At 55.5% G+C, this 27,845-nt stretch overlaps 2 protein-coding genes and 1 non-coding gene across 7 annotated transcripts; 1 reads left to right on the forward strand and 2 right to left on the reverse strand.

The window, feature by feature from the left end:
• The first annotated feature begins 2,895 nt into the window (after nucleotides 1-2,895).
• Nucleotides 2,896-11,791, forward strand: Prr7 (proline rich 7 (synaptic)). 2 transcript variants are annotated; one of them, NM_001030296.4, is made up of 3 exons: nucleotides 2,896-3,043; nucleotides 10,417-11,065; nucleotides 11,222-11,784. In NM_001030296.4, exons 2-3 carry the CDS (start codon nucleotides 10,654-10,656, stop codon nucleotides 11,617-11,619), a joined length of 810 nt encoding a protein of 269 aa, NP_001025467.1. In that variant the 5' UTR covers nucleotides 2,896-3,043; nucleotides 10,417-10,653; the 3' UTR covers nucleotides 11,620-11,784. The 2 variants fall into 2 exon arrangements, with proteins under 2 accessions (NP_001025467.1, XP_017171029.1); XM_017315540.2 differs by lacking the exon at nucleotides 2,896-3,043 and having other exon boundaries at nucleotides 4,411-11,065; nucleotides 11,222-11,791.
• A 265-nt stretch (nucleotides 11,792-12,056) lies between these two features.
• Dbn1 (drebrin 1) lies at nucleotides 12,057-26,755 on the reverse strand. 4 transcript variants are annotated; one of them, XM_006517305.4, is made up of 15 exons: nucleotides 26,492-26,755; nucleotides 22,016-22,071; nucleotides 21,321-21,433; nucleotides 21,042-21,116; nucleotides 20,780-20,926; nucleotides 20,542-20,619; nucleotides 20,168-20,319; nucleotides 19,978-20,041; nucleotides 16,406-16,465; nucleotides 16,180-16,309; nucleotides 15,265-15,402; nucleotides 14,775-14,945; nucleotides 13,489-14,165; nucleotides 13,085-13,190; nucleotides 12,057-12,922 (listed from the first exon to the last, which is right to left on the reverse strand). In XM_006517305.4, the coding sequence occupies exons 1-15, from the start codon at nucleotides 26,575-26,577 to the stop codon at nucleotides 12,852-12,854; spliced, it is 2,124 nt and encodes a 707-aa protein (XP_006517368.1). In that variant the 5' UTR covers nucleotides 26,578-26,755; the 3' UTR covers nucleotides 12,057-12,851. The 4 variants fall into 4 exon arrangements, with proteins under 4 accessions (XP_006517368.1, NP_001170842.1, NP_062787.2 ...); NM_001177371.1 differs by having other exon boundaries at nucleotides 13,085-13,187; nucleotides 26,492-26,705; NM_019813.4 differs by lacking the exon at nucleotides 15,265-15,402 and having other exon boundaries at nucleotides 13,085-13,187; nucleotides 26,492-26,705.
• Mir6944 (microRNA 6944) lies at nucleotides 16,310-16,405 on the reverse strand. Its single transcript, NR_105909.1, has one exon. It is a non-coding gene; the product is annotated as a microRNA 6944 (primary transcript).
• Nucleotides 26,756-27,845: the final 1,090 nt, after the last annotated feature.

The following is a 27,845-nucleotide window of genomic DNA, read 5'->3' on the forward strand; positions in this document are numbered from 1 at the left end:
ATCCGAGCACTTGGGAGGCAGAGGCAGGCGGATTTCTGAATTCGAGGCCAGCCTGGTCTATAAAGTGAGTTCCAGGACAGCCAGGGCTATACAGAGAAACCGTGTCTGGGGGGGTGGGGGGGCGGGGAAACATGTGCATGGGAAAAAGAGTAGAGGAGATTGAGAAAGACTTGTGTGATGGGTTGGAGGGGCCAGCCACCTGAGTCAGAGTTCCTGAAGTTAGCAATGGCCAGGTCCTGAAGCAGTCACTTGGAAGACAGGAATTGGCAAGAGCATTTTTAGGGGGGGGGGGGTGGGCAGGGATGGGAAGGCCATGTGTGCGAATTTTTGGGGGGCCAAGAGCCATTTAGCTACACGTTTCTACTAGGCTCTACAAACTCCTCCCAGCCACATGTTTGTCTCTACCAGGTTCTACAGACTCCTCCCAGGAGCTTTAGCTTCCCAAGAGTCCTGAAACTACCTTGCTTGTGAGCTTGGCACCAAGGACTGTGAACACGACAGCCCTGGGTACATGTCCCAATCTGGTGACTTTTGAACCTGACTCTGCAGGGGCCCTTTCTTGTCTGAGGATACAGATCCCTTGCATCTCAGCTGTGAGAATATGAAATGGGCAGGGAGTCTGTTGGTCCGTGCTTCCTGGGCTGGCCTGGAACCCACTATGTAGGTAGGCCAAACTAGCCTCAAACCTGATTCTCCTGCCTTTCCTGTGCAGTGCTAGGATTACGTGCAAGCTCCAACACCAGGCATAAGCAGCACCCATCTTAGTAATTGCCAACAGGTGTCTTCAACCAGGCCTCCTTGCACATAGAACGTTTGCTAATGCTTCTATCCATTCAAAAGAAATAAGGTGCTCCAGGTATTTTCATTGGGTAGAAAAGAAGCCAGATGAAGACAAGGCAGGCAAGAGTGAGTAGGTGTCAAGTGGTGCTCCCTGAAATGCTCCACCAGCTGCTTGGACCAGACCCTTTAACCTCCTTTGGGCTAGGAGGCATCCAGGGAACTCATTGTCTAAGGGTAGGTTTACCTTAAAGCCTTCCTGTTGTTTCCCAAAAAGATTGTCAAAACTCCATTCCCTACCCAGCCCTATGGTGAGAGCCAGGGACCCAGATGGAGATGAGGTCCCTGCCAGCTTGGAGCTCATCTGGTAGGCAGAGAGGTTCGGGGACAGGAGCACTCAGTCTGTTCAGCATTGTGGACAGGGCTGAGACTGAAGGTAGAACACTAAGCAGCAGTCCCTTGGCTTCAAAAGTGTTGGGCTTGATCCTCTGTGGGACTGGCCATCTGTGCCCAGGCAGAGCCGAATCGACAGGATGGACAGGCCAGATGAACGTCTGTTGGGAGAGGACTTGTTGCAAGGTGCAGAGTTGATTGTTGCAGTTGCAAACATGCAGCCAATGTTAAAAGCTCTGCTTTGTGTGCTCTACTGGAGGTTGGGAGGGTCCCTGAAGGGTTAAGGGCCTGTCCCACCTTACACAAAAAGCACCCTAATATAACGTGGGTAAACCATTCTCTACTATTCCCATCCATGTGGATTAGGTGGTGGTAGGCTTACACACACACACACACACACCATGTGGGCATAGCTCAGCGGGACAGGGGCTTTTCTAGCATTTGAGAGAATCCTGGGGTTGATCCCCTGTATGATAAGGGAAAACCAAGTCAACTCAAAAAGGGGGGGGGGGGCAGGCTCCTGTTAGTTGCTAACATTACACAGGAGGATGTGACTACCAGAAAGAAGCAAGGGGCCCCAGCTGATTGTGGCTTGCCATTATTGAGTCTTAACTCTTGAGTCTCTGGAATCCTGGTGGCCAAATTAGAAATCAGACCAGTGTGTTGTGGAACAACTTTTGTTAGAGTCCTACCTTTGATGGCACCCATGGGTTGGTAGAGACAACTGTTATCTCCCTGAGAACCGGTTGTTCACACTCAAGGAAGGCACTAACCCCTAGGCGGTTGTGTGGAGTATGTATCCTTCTCTACCCCCAAAGCATGAGTTAGTTCATTGGACAGGCGTCCTAGATGTCACCTGTGCATTTGTCTTTACTAGAGCTACTGGGAAAGACAGTTTTCTCACTGGGAATGGCTGGCAGAGCTTAAATCCAGCTGTTGGAGACCACCCATACCTCCATTTGGGGGCAGCGTGCCTAATGCCAACGTTTGAAACGCCTGGAACCAACTGTGACATGAGTTCTGGGTTCACTGGCTTTATGTGCCCTTTCCCCTTGGCCTCCAGTTTAAGATCCTGGCTCTCAGAGCCATTACTGTTCCAGTTGACATGGTGGGAGGTGCTTCGGGGAGTTCACCCTTAATGCCACAGAGAAGTTGAAATAGAAACGGTAGAAAGGCAAGCACAACCAGTGTCAAATGAAGATGGAGCCAGCTATGAGCATGCCCGTGGAACCATAGCAGTTTAGTGCTCAGGTGGGTCTGTGATGCTTCTCAGTTGCAATGTTGGAATGCATACCTTCTGGAACAGTGGTTGGGGTCGTGAGTTGGGAGGAAGCCACACCGGGGTGCTGATTCCATCGAGTCCCTGCCCCCATTACCTGTGTTTGAATATGCCCAGGTTGAGCTGTGTGAGTCTCCGGGTTTGTTACCTCAGCTGCTCCGCTAAGCATCCGGCGTCTATGGCCGCAAAGCTGCCAGTGTGGCCTTCACCCCCAGCCCCTTTAGATAGCCTGTTGCCTGGGAGCTGTACGGAGTGTACTTTTTATTTTTTTGCGCTGGGATGCCCTTGGTATTGCGAGCCCACATCCTCTGCCGCGTCTGCGTGCGGCAGGTGGGTCCGGAGTCCCACCCACCCCTTCCCTCGCAGCAGCCTTGGCGGCGTGAGGGGGGGGGGGCTCTGTTGGCTGCGCGCGCGCGCACGCCAGGCTCAGCACGCGCCCGTGCGCGCGCCCCGCGCCTCCAGCCCAACGCTCCGAGCGGCTTTCGTTGCCACTGTCTGCTCCCCGGAGCCGCTGCCGGCTCCAAGCTTGGGTTCTGTCCGTTGGGCCGCTTGCCCCGAGGCAGGAAGACGAGTTCGAAGAGGATGCCTGGGCCCGTGAGTACCGCGACGGCTGCGGGCCGGGCGGGAACAGAGCGCGGGCGGAAGATGGTCTTCGGGCTGATGACCCTCCCTGCGGGTGGCTCAGAACCCTAGCCTGGTATCGCCACTCGGACCCCGACCGGGACAGCGGGCAGCCCCTCCCCCAGCCCACACCGGAGGGAAGGAAGGAGGGGAAAGTGAGCGAGGGAGCCGGAGCCGGGCGCGAGCGGCCACCAGTTCGCTTGGAAACCGTTGCCACAGCAACGGGGTTGCGCTCCCCGGCAACGCGACTGCGGGGTGGCGACGCCCCCTCCCCCACCACGGCCGGGGGCGCGGGAGGGGGGAAGGGGGTGCACTGTGGAGAGAGCATCGCTCTTCTGGCCAGTCTGGGTGTGCCTGCCTCAGCACGTCGAGGGTGGGGGTGAGGGAGAGCGGCTCCGTGGGCATGAGCCGGCTCCCACGTGGCTGCAGTCGTCGCAACAGGACTCCCAGGGTGGCTGCAAACGTGGAGGCGGCCCAGACCCTGGGCCTGCCACGGGAAAAAGGCCTGGAGGTTGGGTCTGGGGTCTCTGCCTGGTAACTACCATTGCTAGTATCACCACTAGGGTGGTCTCCCGTTCCCTTGAAACATGGCCTAACAGAAAATCGTATTCTCCGGAGGTGGTTTATTTGGTTTTTTAAACTAGAGAAGAGGAAAGAAGCTAGCAGCGTCTCTTCTCATGGCCAGTGCATGTGCCAAATCATGGGTTTGCGGTGGGCCTCTGTTTGATGTCCTAGCCACCATTCTCCAGGGAGGAGTAGAGACAGAGCAAAGGACACTGCTGACCCAGGAGAGCTGAATCCCAGGCCAGCTGGGAGCAACCCAGCTCATTGTCTGGACCACAGTGCCCCTTTCTTGTCTGCACAATGCCTTGACTGTGTGGGGTGGCATGGAGGATGGCCTGCAAAGAGGCCAGTGCCACATGGAGGTGCCCTGCCCAAGGGAGCTCCTCGGACGGCTGCTGAGTCAGAAGAAATGACCTCTGGCTCCCCTCCCAACCTCCCCTCATCAGACAGTGTGCTGGAGAGAGAAATGGCCCCCCTGCCAGCAGGACCTGACTCAGCAGATGCCGGCCCTGACCACAGGCTTCAGACCCAGCATCCCCAAAGCCACAACCAACCATCCCTAGCTTTCTCTTTCTATCCAGTGAAGTATCTGTGCCCAGGATCTGGGGCATTTGAGGCCTTGGCATAGGATGCCCTTAAATGGATGCTACCTGGGAAGGCAGGCAGGGAGACCTGGAGAATTAGTCACAGGTTCCTTTCATTCTCTGCCTGCTCTGTGTGCAATCTGAGTGCTCTACATCCTCAGTCTCTATCCTTAGAGCAGTTGTGCAAGGTAAGTTTGCTATGCCTGTTGTAGAGATGGAGAGTCTTGGGGCTCAGGAAGTAAGGGGACTTGCCCAAGGTCAAACACCAGTAAGCACTATCCTGGGTTTCCAGTGCAGGTCCCACTGCTGACATAGGCCCCCCTGAGCCATGCGATCCAGGCAGGAAAGGCTCTAGATGGAGCTTGCCAGAGGAACATTCTTAGCCTGCCTTCGTGTTCCTCCAGTGAGGAAGTTCCCCATTTCGAGCCTTGGTGCACCTTTCCTCCTTCTCGCTGAATCAGCTGGCTTCTTTCTCCCTCACATGCAGCACAGGGTGTGCTATTGATAGGCTGCCTTCTTGTCTCCTGCCTCCATTTTCTCTCTAGCTGACTCCAAGCCTCAGGCTGGCTGCCTTAGTCCCCTGGGAAAGCCCCCAGCCCCTGTCTCTGGTATATAGGCTTACTGGCCTCTTACGGCTTGTATTTCTAATGATGAGACAATCTGGCAAATCCAGATTAAGATAGTGCTGGAGCCCTGTGATTGGCCAGACCAGCTCAGAGACTGGGAGCCTTCATGTGTCCTAGGGGCAGTGGGATGAGGGATGTAGCCAGGGGCCTGCTCAGCAGTTAATGTCACCATGCAATATGTGGACTTCATGTGTCTAGATCATCCAGTTTTTGAAATCATGCTTAAAACTGACCTTTGTGCAAATGTTGGGAAAATGAATGTTGAAAAAATTGTTACTCACTGGCCAACAAGACACATCCACGGACTGTGTTAAAGTTGAAGGTCTTAACTCTTGACCCTGCATGCAGCCCATAGTAATGTGGGGGGATTTCTGTTGGACCACCACCATAGTGCCGGGTGCTGGCCTGCAGCTGGCCACACGTAGTTGTGTACATGAGACTTACAGTGATTTCACATCTGTTGTGTCTCTTCCCGCCCCAAAACTGACTTGGGCATTACTGGACGGGTTTGGGACAGGTTTGGGTCTTTTTTGTCTGTCTATTTTTGGTTTATTCACATTGTGTTTGGGTGTTTTACCTACAACTCTATCTGTGTACCATGTGTGTGCTTGGTGCCTATGGAGGTCAGAAGAGGGCATCAGATGCCTGGAACTGGAGTTTCAGGTTGTAGTTAATCACACTATGTTTGTGCTGGGAATTGAACCTGGGTCCTCTGCAAGAAGAACAAGTGCTCTTAACTACTGCACCATCTCTCCAGCCCCTCAGCCAGGTCTTAGCATCCATGTTCTACCTTAGCTGTGTGACTAGGATGGGATCACGGGGTTAATTAGGACAGAAACAGGTTCTTCTCTGCGCTTGACTTGTTAAAACGGGCTGCTCCTTCTGACACATGAACATTATCTTTCCTACCAGGTGGCCTCCTCCCTTGCAAGAACAAATCCTGTCCATGTTGAGTGAGGGGTGGGGACACAGGGAAGCACAGAAATGAGGTTTTAATATGGGCTTGGGCTTTCCCTGCCTCCATTCCTCCACTGCCTCCGACAGGGTCAGAGCTGAGAAATGTGGGCCTAAGGAAATCCTCTGTGTCCAAAAATCGACTGGAACTCGTCTCTGGTGTCCTGTGGCAATTTCTTTGTGCTGAGGTCAGGTCACACATCCTACTGAGATTATTGGGAGTGAGGTTATGGCAAACCCATGCAAGACTGACTCTGGGAGACAAGTTCAGCTCTCTCTGGCCTCAGTGCATCTGTGTTGGTGTGAGAGAGAGGTGTAGAAATGTCACCTTTGTCTCCCTGGTAAGCCTTGCCTGCCATGACTGGACTCGGCAGTCTTCAGGGCTTTCCAACCAAGTGAGCCCATGACTTGACCTCCTGAGTGTTGCTGAGACCACAACTGTAGAGGCTAGTGACACCTGCAAGGACAGGTGACAGCGACTTCCCTCCTCCACCCTAGCCATGTGTTCAACCACTCTGTCTCCTCAATATATTTTTCCTCGTATTCATAGATGACTGGGTTTTTGCTTTGGTTATAACCCAGCCTGACTACCAGTTTTTATGGTGCATACCAGTTTTAATGGTGCATACCTTTAATCCCAGTAGTTGGGAGGCAAAGGCAGGTAGATCTCTGAGTTTCAGGCCAACCTGGTCTATATAGTGCCATGACAGCCAGAGCTACATAATGAGACTGTGTCTTCAAAACAAAACAAACCCACCCCTAGAGGGCTAAGAGCTGGGTCATGGCTTTTTTCAGTGATGTTTCCCAAGATGAACTATACCCTGATCCAGCTCCTGAAGTATTCTCCTCCCCTACAGCTAAAACACCACTCAAATCACTCCCACAAGTGGCTTTTAGCTACTGTGTGTCAGTTGATCAGGCCTTGGTTAATTCCCTAGTGCATTCCAAGATGACTAGGCTTTATTATCCTCACCCTGGCTAGGGCTGTGACGTAGCTCAGGGCAAACACATTCAGGGAACGGTAGAGGAGGCCAAGAGGCCCTGGCAGGAACGCATTCTGGAGACCATGACCGAGGTCCCGGGGTTCTCTGGCATCTCATATGCTGGGAAATTGTTAGAAATTTGAACTCTGAAGCCAGGTGTGGTGGCTTTTGCCTGTGAACTCAGTTTTGAGGAAGAGGAAGCAAGAGGGCTGTGATGGCGTCCAAGGCCAGTGTGGGTGACCTAGTGAGTTCAGGACGAGAAATGTGAACCCCCAGACCTCTTGAATCGTGTGGTGGTGGGTGGTGCTAGATCTCTAGATCTGGACAAGCTCCCCTTCCTTGTATTTCAGACACTTGTACAGGTTTTGAGATGCTCTATCGTGCAGGCCACGCTTTTTAAAGCCCCCTGCCCCACGGCATTTCCCTGCCTCTGTGCATGCTTTGGCCCTAGCTGGGGGAATATGCAGACCTGGGATCTTGCTCTCAGCCACTTGCTGTCTCTATGTCAAAGATGTTGATACACTTGTACAGGTTTCAGAGGTACCATTCCAAAACCCACCAGCCACCCCCCAGCCCAGAAGCAGACAACTCAGTGACCTTTGCAGAAATGAGCACAACTTTTATCGTAGGGATTCCTGAGGAAACTGAGCACAGTGGTTAGAAAACACCTGGAGTCTTGCTTTCATCCCTTGCTGTAATCCCAGGATGGTCTAAGAAACCCCAGCAAAACCATATGCCCTAAATGCTATACAAATCAGGATGAAATCCTAAGAAATGTTTAAGAATCTGCAAGAATATAAGGCAATGAGAAAAAAGAGAAAGAGGGAATACAGTGAATGAGAAACTTGGCTGATGGAAGGAGCGGTCCATCTGGAGGACGTAGCCCCCAGCAGGGGAGGCGGGCAAGGGGCGGGTGTTTGCTATCAACATCTTCCACATAGAGACAGCAAGTGGCTGAGAGCAAGATTCCAGGTCCGCATATTCCCCCAGCTAGGGCCAAAGCATGCACAGAGGCAGGGAAATGCCGTGGGGCAGGGGGCTTTAAAAAGTGTGGCTTGCACGATAGAGCATCTCAAAAGATATGCATGGCCCACTTGATGTTTATGGACTGAGCAACTCTTGTGGACTAAAGAATATAGAGGAGACTGTAGGCCAGATGTCGGCCGGCCCTCTGTGGCCCCCTGCAGGAGAATGCTTACTATTAGTTGGACAGTACAGCCTGGCTGTTGTCCGAGGCCAGCTCAGTGGTGTGTTCCCAAGGAGATTTCTCTGACCCTCAGATTGCATGGCACAGTGAATGATGGTTCTTAATCCTTGCCTCAGCGACAGACGCACAGAGATTTGGGGCTCATTCTTTGGAGTCTGGCCTAACGCCCACTTTAGCTAGGTACCCTTAGGGTATAGCTTCTGTACTTCATTCTGTGTTGAGCCTGAAGCTGCCACTCTCTCTCCATCTTGTACTTCTTCCCCACTCCCTGAGCTACACCACAACAGGTGGGCCAGAGCCTGGACAGGAAGTCTGGCGACTAGTTAACCTAACGACCAGGGGTTCTCAGGGTCTCTGGTGCCCAGTGCTGACCAACAGAGTTTCATCCACAGCCTGCCACGTGGGAAGTGGGCAGTGACTGACTGAGATACAGGCTAAACCTTAGCGCCTTCTTTTAGCTGTGCCACATGAGACGAGGCTTGCTCTTGCTTCTGAGCGTGTCACCTCATCTCTCAGAGAACAGTGCAACCAGAAGTGACAGGGTAATGTGAATGCCCTTAAGATTCTGCATGAAGCCAGTTGTGGTGGTGGTGGTGGTGGTGGTGGTGGTGGTGGTGGTTCATGCCTTTCATCCAGTAATGGGAAGGCAGAGGCCTGTGGATTGCTCTTAAGTTAGCTGGGACTATATAGTGACATCCTGTCTCAAAAATGACAATTACCTGGAAAGAAAGGACAGTTTCTGATGACCCTGACATTATTCTAAAGCTTCCCCTTATATACTCTTAGAAGGGACCGTGACATCATGCTGTCCATGATAGCCCATCTTCTGGGCTCGAGCCATCTTCATCATTGCAGACCCATGTCACCCCTGATTCTTGGCAGATACTTCTAACTTAGCAAGCATCATTAACTCCAGCCACAGAAATTCCTTCTTTAACCCGGAACTGTTTCTGCCCTTTTGCTTGAAACCTCTAGCTTGTGCCTATTTCTTCAGAACATTCCTGTTCCTGAGGGCTCAAGGAAAGAGAACAACAGATTTAATTAACTCCCAGTGACTGGCAGCATCGTGTTTTTATCTGGGCTGCATCACCATGGCAGCCTCGTGGTGGGGTTGTCAAGGGGGCGGGCAGAGCTATTGTTCCTACCCTTGTCTGCTCTGGAACGCAGGCCCAGGAGGATAGGACTGGCACGGGCACCAAGTGACACATGGCTGAAGGCAGCCAGAGAGTCAGACAGGAGCCATCTGGGGAGATGGGGTGGCCAAGGCCTGGCACCCTTTCAGCCCGAGTCTTAAGCTGATTTCGGGCACCAAAGCTGAGTGAGTGTGGGTGCGCCAAGGCCAGGCATTTCCTTGAAGCTCCTGGAAAACCTTCCTTCTCACAAGTTCAGTGGGCCAGCGCTTGGTGACTAGACCTAGGTTCAAATTAGAGCTGCGGTCTGTGCAGTTAACTGCTCTTCCAGCTCCCAGCTGTGAGTTAGAAAGACACTGTTACCCACAGGGTTGTGTAAGTTGCTGGTAGAAGGTATTCGAGAAAGGCCCATCTCTGTTCTGTGGGGATGGTGACCCGTCTGTTGCTTGGCCTTAATTAAGCAGTCAGGGCTCCAGACTTCTCTCCCACCAACCCCTGTAGCCCCCCACCCATGCAGAGATGTCGCCCCCTGCTGTGATAGGAGGTGGACCCAGAGACCAGGGTTTGTCCTGACTGTAGGGCTAGGTGGGTCTGAAAGACAAATCTAATTTTCTACCCCACTTTACAAAGAGGGAAAGGGATTAGTGGAAGGAAGGGGGTTGGGTTGGAAGTAAGAGAGGTGCAGCCAAGTGGGGTTTGCGCATGAGTAGGTGGTGTGGGAAGTCGAGTTGGGGCTAGAATCCGGCTGGCAGAGGCGCCTAGAGGAAGGAAAGCCGGCCTGGCCCACGCCCAGCACACGGTGTTGGGAACAGACAAAGACCGGGCTGGTGGCATGCAGTGGCAGCCACTCGCCAATCTCTTTCAGGCGTGGCTAATAGTTGGAAGCAGTGCAGGGCAGAAACTGGGCTCCAAGCGGACTGCTGGTGGGCCTCCTGGAGGTGCACTGCCCTTTCCCTCGCCCCCAAAACACCGCGCCAAGACTACTCCAGCGTCCTGGCAGTCACAGCTTCCGAAACCACCTCGAAGCTGGACCCTGGGGTCGCGGGCGGACTCCGCGCGCCCCCTACTGGCCTCTCTTGGGTCGCGTCAGCACGCGGTCGCCGGGTCCCGATTCGGGGGAAACCCTATCGGGGAAACCTCGGGGCGTGACGTCATCCCTGGGTGACGTCACCCGGCCCCCGGGGAGTGCGGGGGTTCCCACCGAGGAGGCATCCCCGGCCCTGCGCGGGACGCGGATGCAGGCCGGGAGTCACCAAGGACCCTGGCGAGCCTCGCTGAGCCCTGTGTCTGCCCCGCAGGTCGCTCGCGGCCCCGGGTGAAGCAGGCCCGCGCCGGCCGGCGCCATGGGAAGGAGCGGGAACCACAGTTGCCCCTCGCCGGCATGTGCGCCTATTGAGCCCCGCCGCAGGCAGCCCCCGGCCGCAGGTCCCCGAGTGACACTGGCGGCACCTGGGAGCGTGGCGCGGCCCCGGGGCCACGCCGAGGAGCCCAGCGTCCAGTAGAGCCGCCGAGGACCTGCCGCTTGTGCCGCAGCCATGGTGATGTCCCAGGGCACCTACACGTTCCTCACTTGCTTCGCCGGCTTCTGGCTCATCTGGGGTCTCATCGTCCTGCTCTGCTGCTTCTGCAGCTTCCTGCGCCGCCGCCTCAAACGGCGCCAGGAGGAGCGACTAAGGGAGCAGAACTTGCGTGCCCTGGAGCTGGAGCCCCTCGAGCTTGAGGGCAGCCTGGCTGGAAGTCCTCCCGGCCTGGCGCCGCCGCCGCCACCGCACCGCAGCCGTCTGGAGGCGCCTGTGCACGCGCACTCGCACGTGCACGTGCACCCGCTGCTGCACCACGGGCCGGCGCCGCCGCACGCGCACCCGCACCCACACCATCACGCACTGCCGCACCCACCGCCGCCGCACCTCGCCGTGCCGCCCCGGCCCTGGAGCTATCCGCGCCAAGGTAAGGCTGCGTTTCGGCAGGCGAGCGCTCCCTGCCCATGCCGGAGGCGCCCCACCCTTAGCACCGGGAGAAGCGGGCTGGGGTGGTGGTGGCTGGGCGAGGCTTCTGCCCCGGGCCGGCGGCTTCATCCTCACCAGCCCGCTTCCCGTTCCGCAGCGGAATCGGACATGTCTAAGCCGCCGTGCTACGAGGAGGCGGTGCTGATGGCCGAGCCGCCGCCTCCCTACAGCGAGGTGCTCACGGACACTCGCGGCCTCTACCGCAAGATCGTCACGCCCTTTCTGAGCCGCCGCGACAGCGCGGAGAAGCAGGAGCAGCCGCCTCCGAGTTACAAGCCTCTCTTCCTGGACCGGGGCTATACTTCGGCGCTGCATCTTCCCAGCGCCCCGCGGCCCGCCGCACCCTGCCCTGCCCTCTGTCTGCAGGCGGAACGCAGCCGCCGGGTTTTCCCCAGCTGGACCGACTCAGAGCTCAGCAGCCGAGAGCCCCTGGAGCACGGAGCTTGGCGTCTGCCGGTCTCCATCCCCTTGTTCGGGAGGACTACAGCCGTATAGAGGGGCGCCCGGCGTCCCGAGCCCCACGGGCGAACTCCTAGCCTGACTGCGAGGCTTTTTAAATGCTTCCCTTGGACTGCAGGGAGGGGTGGGGGGGAGGGAGGGATTTCTTACCCTGTTTGTTACATTTTGAGGATAATAAAGGTGTGTGATCTGCTTTGGTACAAGCGGAGGGGGATACCAGCTGCTTTAAGCACAAGGTGCTAGTGACCGGGCATGTGGACTTTAGGGAAAGTGCCCGAGTACTGGCCTTGAGAGCAGAGGGCTGGTGTTCGGAAACCAAAGGTTGTTTCTCAAGGGCTTAATGTTCCGTCTCCTCCTAACCTGTTTTTGTGCGCCCCCTGTAGCCTCGGAGGTGACAGGAGTTGGGAAGCTGGTCGTGAGGGCCGGCGCCCACGCCAGATCAACCCCTGGAGGCCCAGAGCAGCAGGCCCGAAGGGATCTGGATTTCTTTATTAACAGACATGAGCACGACCCATTACATAAGTTTGTGCTTAGAAAAAAAAAAAAAGTTAATGTGAAAAAGAACCCAAGCAGAGAGGAAAGAATTGGGGAGGGGCCACCCAAACCACTGGGTCCCATCAATAAGCCCTGACTTGAGTCATGCCTAGGACCTCCAGCCTGGGACCTGCCCGGCAGGAGAGGGCGGGAAGCCAAGGGGCCCCAGGTGGGTCTGATAATTCCTTCTGACCAAGCAGCGAGGGTAAAGAGAAGGGGAAGGGTCCCAGGGAGCCAGAGCCCACGAGCCATTTATTGCCATGTTTTAAATTTCGTGCAAAATATCTGAAGCCCTGGATAGAGAATACAAAGTGATTTTTTTTCCAAGAAACATAAAACTAGGAAAAGTGATGGGGGGAACATTTTCCCACCAGAACCCCCGACCCCCACCAGGTCCCAAACAAGGTGAGGCCTCCACCCTGGTCAGCTGAGCAGAAAGAACTAAGCTACAATCTGGTCTGGGCAGGAAGGGGGTGGAATCTGCAACATTGTTTCAACTACCAACGGGAGGAAAACCAGTCAATTGTACAAGTCTATCAACTTTTAAAAAAAAGAGAAAAGCTGTAAAAGTCAGGCCCTGTGGGTAAGGAAGCAGACAGGTCCCCGGCCAGTGCCGGAATCCAGAGTGGGAGCCAGGCGGGGCTGCTGCTAATGCTGGCACTGCAAGCCGGCTGGCCAGAGGCCACTGCAGGTAGGCAGCCTTGGCGAGGGCAGCCAGGGGGCAGTCGCCGCTACTAATCACCACCCTCGAAGCCCTCTTCCTCTTCAGGAACTGGGTCTGCATCCCAGCAGGTGATGTCGATTTCTAGGATATATTGAGAGAAGAGAGAAGGCTGGGTAGATCCATCAGTGGTGCCACCCGCCCCCCAACCTCTAAGAGCTGTGCCAACCGACTCTAGTGACACCCCTAGCCCTCCAGTCCCATCCCAGAATTCCAGAATTCCCATCATTCACCCGGGGATACTACCTGGAGGCTTGTTGTAAAATACAGGAGGCGGAACCTTTGCACATGGCTCTTCTGATTGGGCGAACTCTTCCTCCTGTGACTGACTGAAGTATCCTTCGCTGGCCTGCTGGGGTTTGTTATTTGGTTTTGTTTTGTTTGTTTATTTAGTTAGTTTAATAAAAGCTTAGGTCACCAGGACCCAACTGTCAGGACAACAGCTGATCTATCAGGCCTGAGCCTGTTTCCCCAGCAACCACTCTTGGAATCCTTGGTTGCTGGGGAAACACAGATGCCTGCCAGGGAACGAATGGCAGAGATGGAAAGGGGCGTGGCATAGAGCTGCTTCTCAATATGGATCTACAAGCAATCCGCCCTCCCCCTCCGCACTGAATACTGTCCCTCCCACCAGGCTCCCCCTGTCCCACCTGGGTCCCCTCCTTTTGAGTGGTCTCTCCATTGGTCAGCAGGTGAGGTTCTGGCTCCAGCTCCTGCTCCAGCACCTGATCTACCTCCTCTAGAGCTGAGGGCATAGTTAGGACCTGGGAGGCAGCCAGCGTTTCTCCTACTTCCTCCTCTGGGTCACAGAAGGTGGCTGGAGGTTCTGGCAGCTCATCAAAATTAAGAAGGTTAGCACAGCCTTCGCCTACCGGCGGCAGCGGCTCCTGAGCGGCCTCATTCAGCAGGGGCACCTCTGCCAGGGAGGCCTCAGCACCTGAGGGTGGTGTGGGCACCCTGGGTTCAGCCTGAAGTGTTGAGGCCTCTTCCCCGTTGCCAGGCCATAGATCAATGAGGCTGGCAGCGGCAGGGGTGACGTTGTTGGCAATAGTGGTGTCAGTAGTGGCAGTGGTGGTCTCAATGGTGTCAGCTGCATGGACATCAGCTACTGAGGTGACAGAGGCAGCAGGCTCCGCAGGGGCAGCCAGGGCAGCCTGCTCTGGAGATTCTGTGCACATCGAGTCCTCCAGGGGGCTGCTTTGCAACAGGGGAGGTTCCTGTGCCTGAGGGGGCTCTGCCGCACAGCCAGCCCAGACCTCAGGAGCTGCTGTTACTTTGGCCTCCTTGCTGAGCTCTTCATCCAGGCTTGGGGTAGTCTCCTGGGCCTCTGTGGCAGTGCACATGAAGGACACAATACAGTCAGCCCCCTTGGGGAAGGATAGATGCCCTGGGCCAGTGTACCATGTCCACCCACTGAAGAGTGACGAGTTTGAGACTTCTGGGTAAATTTGAGATACCTTCTACTACAGCTGTACCTCCCTATCCTTTCACCCACTCTTTTCATTTTTATGTTTTGAAAGATTCATTTTTATTATGTATACAGCATCCTGCCTACGTGTACGCCTCCAGGTCAGAAGAGGGTGCCAGATCTCATTATAGGTGGTTGTGAGCCACCATGTGGATGCTGGGAATTGAACTCAGGACCTCAGGGAGAGCAACCAGTGCTCTTAACCTCGGAGCCATCTCTCCAGCCCTCACCAACTTTTTTTAAACCACCAGGAGGAAGGCCACATTCCTCAGTGATGAGCCACTGAGGGTTAGAGAAGGCATTGTCTAAGAGCAACACCAGGGCGCTCCTCTGCTATAGCCACTTCCTTAGCAGTGTAGTGTTGGTGAGGATTGGTCCAAGTTCTTTGAACTATGTTACTGTGGCAACCTAGGGTTCCCTACCCAGAGACTGATGGAAGGATAGGTACCGGTGGGGCCCTTCTCTTACCTTGAGTTGGTGGAGGTGGTGGAGGTGGAGGTGGAGGCTGCGAGGATGTGACCTCATCCAGGGCCCTCTCGATCTGCTCAGCGATGGGGGTAGAGGCTGTGCTGGAATCAGATGGGCTCCGGGTGGGAATAGGAGTGGGTGCCATCCTCCGGTGGCTGTCCAGGTGGCTGCCTGCGGAGCAAATGCCCAGGCTAGTGAGTGAGGAAGTGGGAGCCAGGTGGAATCAGGACTATCCACCTTGTGTCTCAAGTGTGGGTGGGGGCTGTGAGCTCCCCAGGCCCCCCAGGGGCCAGATTGCTGCTCCAGACCCTGTGAACCAGGCCGCTGGGGGCCAGTGCCCTACAGGGCCAGGGACAAGAGGCAGGTAGTACCTGCTCTGGGGACAAACACCAGCAGTCGGCAGTCAGGCTGGGGGAGAAAGGGCGAGGGGGCTGCTGGGAAGCGGGGCCCTCCTTACCCCACCCTGCCGAGGCCTGGGGCTGCTACCTACATGGGAGGGAGGAAGAGAGGTTTGGGGTGCGGTGGCAGGTGATATAGGGAAAGGGAGTCCGTGGAGGGGAAGAGGAGGAAGAGGAGGAGGAGGAAGGCCCACTGTCCGATGCCTTTATGAAAGGGCAGTACGGACGACCTGCCGAGAGAGAGACAGACAGAGAAAGAGACAGAGGACAAGAGAGGGTCAGTCTCCCCCACCCCTGCCCCAAGGCCTCACCCACCCCCAGGGCCAGCCCTAGATGTCCAAGCCACCTTCAGCCAGGGTGCACATTCAGCCAAGCTGGGCCACAGCCTCAAGCCATCTGATGCCTCCCACCAACCAGCACCAGATACACACATGGGCACACAACAGCCAGCCTCTGTGTAGCAGCACGAATGAGTCTAGTCTGCCATGCTCCTGGAACCCCGGCAACATGACCAAGCACACAGAAGATGCAAATGCTCACACCGGCAGACAAGAAATGAAAGGGTGCTTCCAAGGGGAGGCAGAAGCTACACAAGGAGAAGCCAAACAAGCGAGCCGAGAGAACCACTGCTCCAGGATGCTCACACTGCAGGACAGAGCAAGATCCCACCCTCCATGCATCCAAAGCCTTCGGGCCAGACCTAGTCCAACCCTGCAGGGAAACTCCCAACACCAGCAGTGTGTCTGAAGCTTCACCAAATCTTCCCAACTGGCCTTGAGTACCAGCCATACTCAGCCAATGCCGGACATTGACAGTGCCCCCCAACCCAGCCCCTCCGGGGGTGCCACCACCTGGAAAGCTGGGGGTGGAAGCACACTGAAGGGGGTCTTGCCTTCTCCAAGGAGTCCTTCCTTGGGCAAGGCTTCTTTTCCAAGAAGAAGTCCCAGAGGGAATTAGGGCCATAGTCTGAGGAGTACTGATTGGGCAAGGAGGGGGCCAAGGACTACCTGGTCGGTGGTTGAAGGGTGCAGGCGCAGGCGCGTCACAGCTGCCACCAGAGGCCGATGCCACTCGTTCCTGCTGTCTGAAGAACTCCCGTGGGTTATCAGGCCGCTGGGCAATGATGGCAGCCGCCTCCTGAGGGCACAAGGGAAGAGTTAGAGAGCTGGGCGGGGCTAGCAGTCTGAGCCAGCCCCGCCCATCCGTCTCACTTGCCACTCCCCCCGCTCTCACCTCCACCTCTGACTCCGACTTCTTCATCTGGGACTCTTCCTCTTCATCCCGCTGGTCACCCTGGAAAACCAAAGGGACAATGTCCTGAGTGGTTCTTTCCAACCCCGCAGAATCTCAAAGGTGGCGCTTTGTTCCTCTCAGAATTCAGGTCCACAGCCTCCTCTTTCAATGTCTGCAGCCACCTCATCCCCAGACCGGCCAGCCAGGCCTTGAGCCGCTGATTCATCTACGTCCCATCTAACCAGGTATCTGGGATCACTCAGAATATTCCTGGTCCCTTAGCTAGCTTAAGTCACACCAAGCACGGACTGAATATGGCCCATGGACTAGGTATTGTTCCAATGCCATATTTTAAAGCCATTAAAAAAAAGAAAACAAAAACAAAACACATTATTTTTATGTGTGTGGATGTTCTGCCTGCCTGGATGTCTGCTCACCAGGTGCATGCAGTGCCCTCAGAGGCCAAAAGAGGGCGTTGTATCCCTAGAATTGGAGACACAGATGGCTCCGGACATGTGGGCGCTGGGGATTGAACCCAGATCTTCTGGAAGAGAAACCGGTGCTCTTCACTGCTGCTGAGCCCTCTCTTCAGGCCCCAAATAGCAAGGTTTTAAACCCACATAAATTAAGCTGCTATCACTAAGAAGTTCAGTTTCATGATGAACTGAAAATAGAATCTGGTTTCTTATTTTGTCATCCGAGGCATCGTACCCAGGTCCTCAAAGAAGCCAAGCGAATGCTTTAGCAGTGACTACACCTTTTATGGTTTTATTTTGAGACAGAGTCTCATTAAACTGTTAGACTGGCCTTGAACTTTTGGTTTTACCACCTCCCCTGGCTTTTGTTTTGGTTTTTTTTTTTTCTTTTTTTTTTTTTTTTTTGAGACAGAATCTCTCACAGCCCCTCAGAGTATCTAGTTTGTATTCTCTCTCTGTCTCTCCTCTCTCTCTCTCTCTCTCTCTCTGGCTGTGTGACTCTGTCCCACCCTGGGAGTTGGGGTGGAGGCTTGCTGGACAGCGCTCTGCCTCTGAGCTGCACACTCAAGCCCCTAGTTTCCCTACACAGTGGTGACAGCCCAGTTCACTGCAGTCCCCCACTCCCTAATTCCCATTTGGCCATTTCTTGGCTTATGTTTTAAGACTGAAGCCCAGGACTGTAGGTGGGCAGGCCCCTTGCTTGGCTCCGTTCCCCTTCCTCAGTCTGATCTAGTCTTCTTCACGTCTCCAACCCCACCATCTATCCTGGCTCCAACTCGCCCACATCCTCTGCTAGATGTGGACATAATGTCCTCTACATGCTCCAGTCACAGCCTAGAGTCGTCATCCCGTTTCCCAACCCCATCCTTTGGCATCGGAGGCCAGCTCACGTCACACCTCTTCCAGTCTCTCCAGTTTTAAGGCCTCTGCTTGGTCACTAACTCCAGAGCAAGAAGTCCCTGGTTCATTTAGGTCATTTCCTTTTCTGGGTCCCCTCAGGGAGCTCCCAGCAGATACCACAGACTGCACAGCATTGTGTTTCCTGTTTCTGGGGTCACTTCCCTCACCCTCAGTGAGCAACACCGGATGAAGCCCCAAGTCTATGTGAACGGCCAGCATGGGGCTGGTATGTGTTTGTTCAATGGAACTCTCTATATCAAAAGTCTCTTAGTTGGCATCTTCTGTCATTCATGGGGCAAACTGGGCAGAAGGGGCAAGAGCTAGGTGAAGAACAGAACCTTTTTCTTATATTTCTTACTTTATATAGCTGGGTGGTCTGGAGCTCACAGCCTAGACCAGGCTGGCCTCGAAGTCACAGTGATCTGTCTGCCTCTGCTTTCCTGGTGTTGGGATTACAGGCTTGTGCCACCACTCCTGGCTCAGAGTTTGACCTTTGAGCATATAACCTAGACCTTATTTTTCTGCCATCAAAGAAAGGGGCAGATATAGGCTGGAGAGTTGTCTCCGTGGGTAAAGCATGTACTTCTCAAGTTTGGATCCTCAGCAAGACACATACTGAGCTGGGCAGAGAACATAGATCTATATCACCAACATTTGAGCAGAGGCAGAGAGCCCTGGGGCTCACTAGCTGAACAGTAAGCAGGTTCAAAGAGAGAGCCTGTCTCAAAAAAATACAGTGCGTAGCTACAGAGGGAGACACCAGAAGCGGACCTCTGGTCTTTACAAGTGCATGATGGGTAAATGCACTATCCATACCACAAATACACACACACACACACACACACACACACACACACACACACACACCATAAAAGGAAGAGATTATGCTTATCAGAGAGGTGTTAACTGTGAATAATGTCAACATCACTGAAACAAGTTAGAGCTGTAGGTAGGAGGGAGAGGAAGACTCAGGGGTCAAAGCATTGCTGTGCCTAAGTGTTCTGACACATGAGAACCCAAGGCCAGAAGGGAACTCAGGGGCTGGAGAGATGGCTCTGTGGTTAGGAGTCCTTGCTGCTCTTGTAGAGGACCCAGGTTTGGTTCCCAGCACCCACATGCTGGCTCACAACCATCTGTAACTCCAGTTCTAGGAGAGCCACTATCTTCTGAATTCTGCAGGCGCTGCAGACACACAGTGCACAAGCATACAGGCAGGCAGAACACTCATATACCTGAGTAAACAAGTAAACTCACTGACAGGAGAGAGAGCATACAGCGCCTACGCATTCCTAATTTAAATCATTTTAGCTAGATAGTGGTGGCACCCAGCACTTGGGATGCAGTGTCAGGTTGATCCTTATGAGTTCAAGGACAGCCTGGTCTATAGAGCAAGTTCCAGGGCTACAGAGAAACCCATTTTTGGGTGGTGGTGGGGGATCATTTTAGAGTGCTAAATTTCAGCTCCCGGTGGGACCTTTCTTGGAGCACAGCTGGCTACAATGTTGCTACATCGTTACTTTCCTATGAGATACTTTGAAGCAGTGGATTAACTCTTGAAGAAGAGCAAAACCTCTGCAGCCATTGCTTAAGATGCTGGTGACTGACAAAGATGAAGGGCAAATTCAGAAGTCACTACACTAATCTACTTCTCTGTGTGCACGCACACCTTGGAAATTCCTACAAAACGTGGCTTTTTCAAAAGATCTTGCTGTGAATGGCTGTGCACAATATAGATTGGGACAGCAACAGTGGAGGAGGAGGCTGCCCCAGAGCCTGTCTATGTGTTCAGTCCCTAACAACACTGGCCTACATTCAGGCAGGAGCTCTGAGTCCTTTCATTATGAAGCCTACCTAATTCTCAAGCCCCCCAGCCCCAAATGCAGAGCCCAAGACTAATACACCCCAAGGACCCCAGGTCTCAAGGCGGAAGCAGTGGAGGAGCCAGGTCAGCGAGGGTCTGAGTCAAGGTGGATTTTCTTTTCCAATTTGGAGAAAAACGTCGAAAAAAAATGTTTTGTTGTTGCTGCTGCTGTTATTTGTCTGTTTGTTTTTCACACAAACACCAGGAACCCACAAGATAGGTGTTGGACCTGACACACTCATGATAGGGATGCCCACGCATGCCCTCAGAGGGCAGAACACACAGACCAGCCTCACGTTCCTGGCCAGGCACAAGAGCCCTGGAAAAGAACTTACAAAGATAGACTGCTCCTTTAACCTCCTCTTGGCTTCTTCAGCTTCCAGACTCTGCTGTTTCCTCCTGGAAGGAGAAGTGCAGGGAAGCCCCTTCAGGGTGGACTGGGGGCAGTAGGCTGGGGCGGTGGGCGGGGGCGGTGGGCGGGGCGGGGCGGGGCGGGGTGGCCCTTCGCCTGGGGCCTGAGCTTACCTGTGCTCCTCAATCTGCTGCTCCCGCTCCCGGTAGCGCCGCTCACGTTCTTCCTGCTCCTGCCGCTCCTGCTCCATCCGTTCCTGTTCAAACCTGAGCCTGGCGTCCAGAGCCTTCTTCCGCTCCTCCTCCTTCCGCAGCTCTTCCTCCTTCTGCACCCCACACCCAGGAAGGACAAGCCCTGAGCCCAGGCCAGCCTCGGCCCTTCCAATTCTACTCCCACCCAGGCTGGGGAGGTGGCCTTCTGGGAATTAGGGGGATGAGCCCTGTGTGCAGGAGACCAAAAGGGTTTGCTCTTTCAGCCGAGAGAGGTCAGAGCTACCCCGCAGGCTCAGGTAGGGACACCTGGGCCTGAAGGCTACAGCATTGCCCACCTTGGCCTGCTCCCAAAACTGCTCACGGTTAATCCGCTTCATCTCCACTGCTGCATCCGTCTTCTGGTAGGTGGTACCCTGCAGAGTCAAGTGCCTGGGCATGAGCGCAAGAGCAGACCCAAGGCACAGTCCAGTACTCACATGTGCAGAATGAGGGCTAAGAGGGCCTGGGGAGGCCCGACTGGGGACCAGGTCACACAGGTGACACGAGACCAGCCTGTCCCGGGAATACACTGACCACCGGTTCAGCATTTTCATCCTCCCGAAGGCGCAGGCGGTGCAATACTGGGCTGGAGAGCCGTGCCAGTCCATTGGAGAGCCGCTGCCCAATGGCACCAGCATCGATGTCTTCCACACTGCTGGCATTCACAATGACATCAACACCCTTCCATACAAAAAGCAGTGTTTAGGTGGTATCCGAATTCCCATCACCAACCCCAGCATACAAACCTGGCCCTAGGTGACCAACCGTACCCACTTCAGACCTGGTCCCAACATACCTGGAAGAATTCAGCCACCTTGGCCACATGACTGGCGCAAGCACATTTTCGGGCATCAGGCACATCCTCACCAACCTGCAATGTGCCCAGTGAAGAGGGGCTCAGGACGGGAGGAGTGGGCAACAGCCCACTGGCCCAACAGCCTGAAGGCAAAGCAGCCTATGGGCCCAGGCTATCTTCCCAAGAACTAGTGTAGGCTTTTTCCTCCAGCAGTGGCTATGGGTGGAATGTGGCCGCTCCGGGGCCTTCAGCTCCCAGCCCCATCCCACAGCCACATACCCAGTTGATGAGCACATATTTTGGCAGGGCAGCTTGGGAGTCCTTGACGCTGCAGAAACCATACATCACTTTCTGGTTCTCGAAGTGGCCGGAAAGCTCCTGCAAGCCCCCTTCTGGAGAAACCAGGGAGATGTTGGGACTCCCCATCTCCTACACCCGTCACCCTGCAAGGGCCTAGAACCCCTCCCTGCCAGGGGATTTCTATTCCTCAGAGCTAGAGGCCCAGACCTCTGTGTAATGAGGCGAAGGGGTTGGTAGGATTGTATCTTTGCCTCTGAATCCTCCTGGGCCTGACTTGAGATGGGACAAAAGAGGTCTGTTAACACATCTCCATTTCTCGGGGATCACACCTCTCGTGTCTTTCCAGGTGCTAGTGCCCAGCAAGGTACAGGAAGCTTTGCTTAAGGAAATCTCACAGCTCCAAGAATAGCACTGAGCTGGACCACCCTACTAGGCCCCTTCCCTAGCTGTATGATGCCGGGCAAGTTGCTTTTCCTCACTGTGCCTTCCCAGAAGTCAAACAGGAAGCAGGAGTCCCCCCCCGCCCCCCTACACTCTGAGGAATGCGGGAATGACCAAGAGGAAGGACAACCGTGGACAAGCGTGGGTCTGCTGGATGGAGGCAGGAAAGCGAGAGGGGAACAAAACAAGCAGAGTGGGTGGTGGGAAGGAGAGGGAACGGCTGGAATTCTTACCTCCTGACGCTGCAAGCTTGAGGTCATCTGAGCCATCCTCGTATGTGTACAGAGCCCTGAGGAGAGGGAGGATGGCTCAGAACTGTCAGGGCCTAGGCAGCCAATTTTGGGTGGGGAAGGCACTAGGGAGGGAGAGTGAAACCAGAGGGGACAGGCAGGGCAGAACAGGACGAGGAGGGGGAAAGCTGTGGTTGTCGGTTGGTCATGACAATAAAGCTAGGCATGGCATCGTTCCGCTGAGCCGGGAGTCCTGGGTCAGATGGCAATCAGGGAACGGTGGGGGAGAAATCGCTGCCTAGTCAGCTCAGCGTCCGGCCCTAGCCCTGGCAGCCCACAACTCAGTGGAGCGGGTGTGCGATGGAGACTCCAAGGCAACGGTTCCTTGGTTACCGTTCCCTGGCGACCATGATTCTCATCCCTCATTGGCCAGAGCCAGGAATCTACCTGGTGCGTGCCTTGGTACCCGCTGCCCCTCCCCCTTTTGGGAGGGAGAAGAATCTGGTGCTCAATGCTGGGCATCCCCTGGTAACCATGGCAACCCAGCAATTGGCACAGAAATCAGCCCACCAGAGCTGCATTCTCCTCGAACACAAAGGACCCTGGGGACATCCTCAGACTCAATCTCTCCCTCTCTGAGATGGGGATGAGGTTGCTGTGACCACTCCCCGACTCTGACCCTAAGATCTGGTCTTCTAGCCCTGAGGCAGCCTCTGCCCTCCCTGAAGCCTCCTAGGACTACCATATAGACTGAAGCCGACCAGAAAGCTAAACTAATGACTTCCTTCCTCCCTAGCCTTTTCTGCTCTGTATTTATTCTTGGCAGGCATACTAACGCATCCATTTCATGGAAGGTAATGTAGTTATTCTTCCCTTGAGCCACCCCTCAACCCATCCTGATGCAGGCACCACGCTGGACACACATGAAGAAGAGACTCTTGGTCCCTGAGATTCAGAAGGGCTCAGAACCTTGCTCATCTCCCATTTCCCATCTAAGTCAGGAGGCTGGGGTGTGCGAGAAGATGAAAAAGCAGAGATGGAGGAAAGGGGGGAGCAGGGAGGAGGAAGAAAAGAAGAGGGGGAAGAGAACAGACAAGAGACAGGAGGGAAGTGGAAAAAATAAAAAATGGAGGAGGAGGGAAGAAAAGAAAAGGAGCAAAAAAGGAGAAGGAGGAGGAGGAGAAGGAGGAGAGGAAGGAACGAGGGAGGGCTAACCCCATGCCCCAGGGGTTATTGACCCCTGTTAAGGCGACCAAATAAGTCCCTGCAGCCCCTCCCCTTCCTGCATCCCTCCCTGCTTTGCTCCACAAAGAGACACAGGTGGGCTGCATGTCTCCGAGCCCTTGGTGCAACTGCTGCCCCAGCCAATCCGACAGCTGCTTTCCCCGCACAGCTGCCCCACCACCTGTCAGGCTGCCCTAACCCCATGGCCAGGAACAAAGAGCCCTCAAAGAAATAGGGTGTCTCCCTCTGTAGTCACGGATGAAACACTGAGCCAGCACCAAGAATCCTGGCTCCTTCCAAGACACTGCTCTGGCCATGACATCTCTCTGGGGCAAGCTGCTCATCTCAAGACTCTGAAGCCCCTTTTATCATTTCTCCATGCCCACCCACCTCCAAACCGTCCCTCTTCCCTGCTAGGGCCACAATCCTTCCTCAGCAGAGACTGTGTCTCATTCAAACCCTCTCAGCTCTGCCTAGCCCACCTCTCCAAAATGACTGTGTATTCACACCCACACTTGGGCCACGCTGGCTCCCAGATTCAGTTTTGAAGAACACTTTGTACCCAAGAGTTGCATTGCATTTTCCTGTACATGAAGACCACTCGGGATACCGCTACCAACTCCAGGGGCCAGCCTCAGGCTGAGCTTCACGCCCCAGAGTGCTATAGCACTCAGCAGGAACCGGGAAAGACATCTATCTGCACTAGCCCCAGACCCTACTGGACAGTGTTTCTCTAACATAACACAGGTACTCTGAGACTGGCAGGTAGGAGCTCGGAAACACTCAGGGCAAAGTAGAAGAGAACTCTAGATGTGCACACCTCACCTGCAGCAAGCCCTGGAGATAGCCACTGCCACAGGCTGTCCTGTCAGTCTTGGGAAGGCAGGGACTCTGACTGTGCTAACACACACTGCTGCCTCTATACAAAATAGCACCACAGGGATTTGTAATGTTGACAAAAACACTTATCTACCACCTAAGGCAGAGATACCTGACTAGGGCAAGGCGAGAGTCTGGCTTCAGCAGAGATACTAGCAGTGGAAGGTTCAAGACCGGCATGCTCTCAGGGAGCTGGAACTGGAAAGGCCCAGGAGACCCCAGATGGACTCTGCCCATCCCCCTCTTCCTCAGAGCACTTGAGAAGAGCAGGAACTTCTCACACAATGAATCACATCATAACCAGGGTGGTGCTGGCCTTTCCCACCACACAATCTGACTTCCCCTGTGACCTGCTTATAGCACAAGGACAGAGTGCATTTAAGAGACCCTCTGCCTCCTAGGGGCCAGCAGCCCCAAGCTCCACTATACACACACACACACACACACACACACACACACACACAGAGTCAAGGTACAGGGAAGACATCCAATACTCATGACCCAACGTTTGAACCCAGACACCCCTCCTGCTGGACTCCTAAATGTGGGTCTGTCCTGAGCCTTGAGATCTCAGCCAGCTGCTGGTTGTAGGATAAGAGCTGAGAAGCACCACGCCATCTTCTTCAGGATGGGACCCTCACCACCCTTTTACAACATGCCGTTAAGGCCCTTGGAAGTAAGCACACATATAAGCGAGGGTGCATCTGTGCATCTGCACATGTCCCACACACAACCCAGATGGGGCTGGCGCACAGACCAAGGATGAATAACTCCTTCCCTTTGGCTACATGGATGCTGCTGGTGATGGAGGCCCGGGCCTGTTCTGAGCAGGATGCGGGGCAGAAGTCATTAGTAGCCCCAGCACTGGGTTGCCAGTGTCCAGCTTTCGAGGGGTTAAGAGATAGAAGGTGTTGTCTACACCCCATAGACTGGCCAGTGTTTCTCCTCAGGCAGGGCCACATCCCCAAACAGGCTCCTCCACCAGGCCACTTGTCCAGATTGCCTCTCATGATCTCAGCCCCCCAGGGGCAGGGCTGGGACAATAAGATGGAAACTGCCCTGCTTGCCCTGTGCTGGCCTCTCCTATAACTGACCTGCAAGACACGAGAACTTGTCTCCTGAGTCCATCCCTCTGGGCCTGGCTACCGGCCAGTGCTGCAGTACCATGGCCTGGACGCCTGGTTATTTTGTTCCATCTTCCAGCCCCCCTACCCGGTTGCCCTCCCAGGGTGAGAGTGAGGCCAGCCCAACTGGAGGCTCCCTCAGATCAGCCCCAACTCGGCCTCGGTTTTCTCAACGATAGCCTACTTCCAGCCTAAGGAGAGGAAAAGATTCAAATACAATTTTTTTTTTTGAGAAGAACACTTGGGGGCTGTGCCCTGAATGGGGCATCGGAGCCCCCTTGGTTTTCCTGACACCCTGAGACTTCAGACCAAGGCAGGTGGCTCACACCCTCCTCCAGCTCAGGGAGGGTAACAGCTGGGGAGGGGGAGATAAGCCACTCACTCACTCTGCCCCAGTCGGAGGTTGATAGCCCCCTGCTGCTGAGTGGAGGGGCTAGGGTCCCAGAGATCTACTCATCTGGCATCCCTCTGTGGAGGCTCCCTCCACGCTCCCAGCTGCCCCCCTAGCCAAGCTGCTCCGTCCATCTCCTGAGTCTCTTCCTGCCTATCTGCCTCGTCCTAGCGATCTGCTCCTTCAGCAGGGGAGAGAAGGGCTCAGCCCTGCCTCTTCCTCTGCGATCCGTGAGGGATAAAGAAGTCACTTCGTGGTTGCCATGTGGCAATCAACCTCCTTGTATCACACCCTAACCTAGATGTGGGGGGAGACAACCCCGAGAAGCCCCCGGTGGGCGGGGCACGCTGGCCCCCAGCCCTCGGCGCTCCTCCCCCGCCCTAGCTTTCCTTTGTGCTGTGGCCGGGCAGGCTGCTCTAGCTCCGCTAGCTGGGTCCCCGCCCCGTCCCCACCCGGTCCTCGCCCGCTCGAAGGTGGCGAAGGTGCCCTTGGCTGGCCCGTGCACACCTGTCCCCCGGGCCCGTGGAGGGAGGCAGGGTGAGAAGGGGGATGGGCTCCGACAGGACCGTAGGACCCCAGGCCCCACGTCTGGGCTCCACACCCGCGTGGCTGGCGTCCGGCTCCCGCGCCCCCAGTGAGCCTTAGGGCGGCCTCAGGGCGCCCCGGCCCGCGCGCCCAGCCTGGCCCGAGCGGCCCCTCCCCCGGCTCGCACAAAGGCAGCCCCTCCCCGGCTCTCCCGAGCCGTTGCACCATTTCGGGGTCTCCCCCTCCCTTCCCGGTGGCAGAGCCTCGGGGAAACAAAGGCGCGCGGCGGCCTGGGGACAAAGGGGCCGGGGGCGGGGGCGGGGGCGGGGGGCTCACCAGTCGGCTGCGCTCTCCTCCCGGATCACCTCCTCGTACGCCGCCAGCAGCTCCAGGCGGTGGCCGCTGAAGCTGACGCCGGCCATGCTGCGGGCCGGACCGAGGCCGAACGGACAGACGCACGCACAGGCGGACCGACCGACACCGGAGGGAGGGGATGAGGGAGTCGCCGCCGCCGCCTCAGAGCCTCTGCAGCGCTGAGAGCGAGCGAGCCAGCGGCCGGGGGAGGGGAGCCGGCCGGCGGGGGGCGGGGGGCGCTGGCTCCGCCCGGCTCACTCCCTCGGCTCGCTCGGTCCTAGCGCCGCCCCGGCCCGGCCCAGGGGGAGGCCCGCCCCCCCTTCCCAGTTTGCCCCGGGGCGTCCCACACACGCCCCTCACCCTGCTGGCCAGCACCGGACACTGAGCTTCCGCTCTGCTCCCAGGGCCAGTCCCATGCACCTGTCTTGTCCTCGTCCCCAACCTGGCAGCACACCCCTCTTCCCTAGCCATAAACCCACCAAGATTCCAGGCCCAGATTCATCCCTCTCCATCTCCCCAGAGTAATTGACCCAGCCCAACACCCTTGATCCATTTAACTCCAGCCCAGACTCACATCATTCCTGGGTCCGTTACACCCTACCTTAAACCCCTTATGGTCCTTACTCTGTCCCTGCCCGGATTCAGTTCCTCATCAGACCAGGCCTGGGTTACGTGTAGTCCATTTCCTCTGAAAGGACCCTCCCTAGTCTACCACCACTACTTCCATCTCAGCTACAGGCCCATGCTTACCTCTGCACACATCCCACCTAGTCACCATACCCTCTTGCTATGCCAGCCTGTCTGAATTCCACTCAGACCCCTCTTCTTAGCCATACCTTGTCTCAAGCCGTTTACACCCCACCTCCCTCATCCTTTACTTTCAGTCATTTTCTTCCTCCCAGATGGGTATCAAAAAAAAAAAAAAAAAAAAATGATGCCTTCTTTTCCAAGTACCATCCCTCCTAAGGAAGCCCAAGTAGGGTCCCCAAGGCAGGGCTCCTCCAAAGCCATTCCAGGGAGAACTTTCTGGCACTTTTTATTTCCCAAAGCTCTGAGTGCAGAAGGGACTGGGCCTCAGAGACTTCTCTATGGGGACATGGCTGCACAGAGCTTCCAGGCACTGTTTCCTGTGGAATGGAGAACACTGAAGCCCTCCACAGCTCTGGTTAACCTTTCCATACCCACTGGACATCCCAACCCATTTCCCAGGCAGGCAGGCAGGCAGGCAGGCAGGCAGGCAGGCAGGCAGACAGGCAGGCAACAGTGCCTCAGCAAGTTTCCCCTGGGGCTGATCTGTGAACAGGAGGTGGCTGTTTTCGTCGAATTCCTGCTCTGA

This window comes from Mus musculus, chromosome 13 (genome assembly GCF_000001635.26).
Source record: "Mus musculus strain C57BL/6J chromosome 13, GRCm38.p6 C57BL/6J".
In the NCBI taxonomy this organism is placed as follows: Eukaryota; Metazoa; Chordata; class Mammalia; order Rodentia; family Muridae; genus Mus; species Mus musculus.

Excerpts from the sequence above, each read along its gene's own strand:
- Prr7 (NM_001030296.4), top strand. The coding sequence starts at position 10,654 with ATGGTGATGTCCCAGGGCACCTACACGTTCCTCACTTGCTTCGCCGGC. Across the intron at positions 11,066-11,221 it reads CTGGAGCTATCCGCGCCAAG|CGGAATCGGACATGTCTAAG; the intron begins GTAAGGCTGCGT and ends CCCGTTCCGCAG.
- Dbn1 (XM_006517305.4), bottom strand. The coding sequence starts at position 26,577 with ATGGCCGGCGTCAGCTTCAGCGGCCACCGCCTGGAGCTGCTGGCGGCG. Across the intron at positions 20,927-21,041 it reads AGGTGGCTGAATTCTTCCAG|GGTGTTGATGTCATTGTGAA; the intron begins GTATGTTGGGAC and ends TTTGTATGGAAG. Across the intron at positions 16,310-16,405 it reads AGTCGGAGTCAGAGGTGGAG|GAGGCGGCTGCCATCATTGC; the intron begins GTGAGAGCGGGG and ends TTGTGCCCTCAG.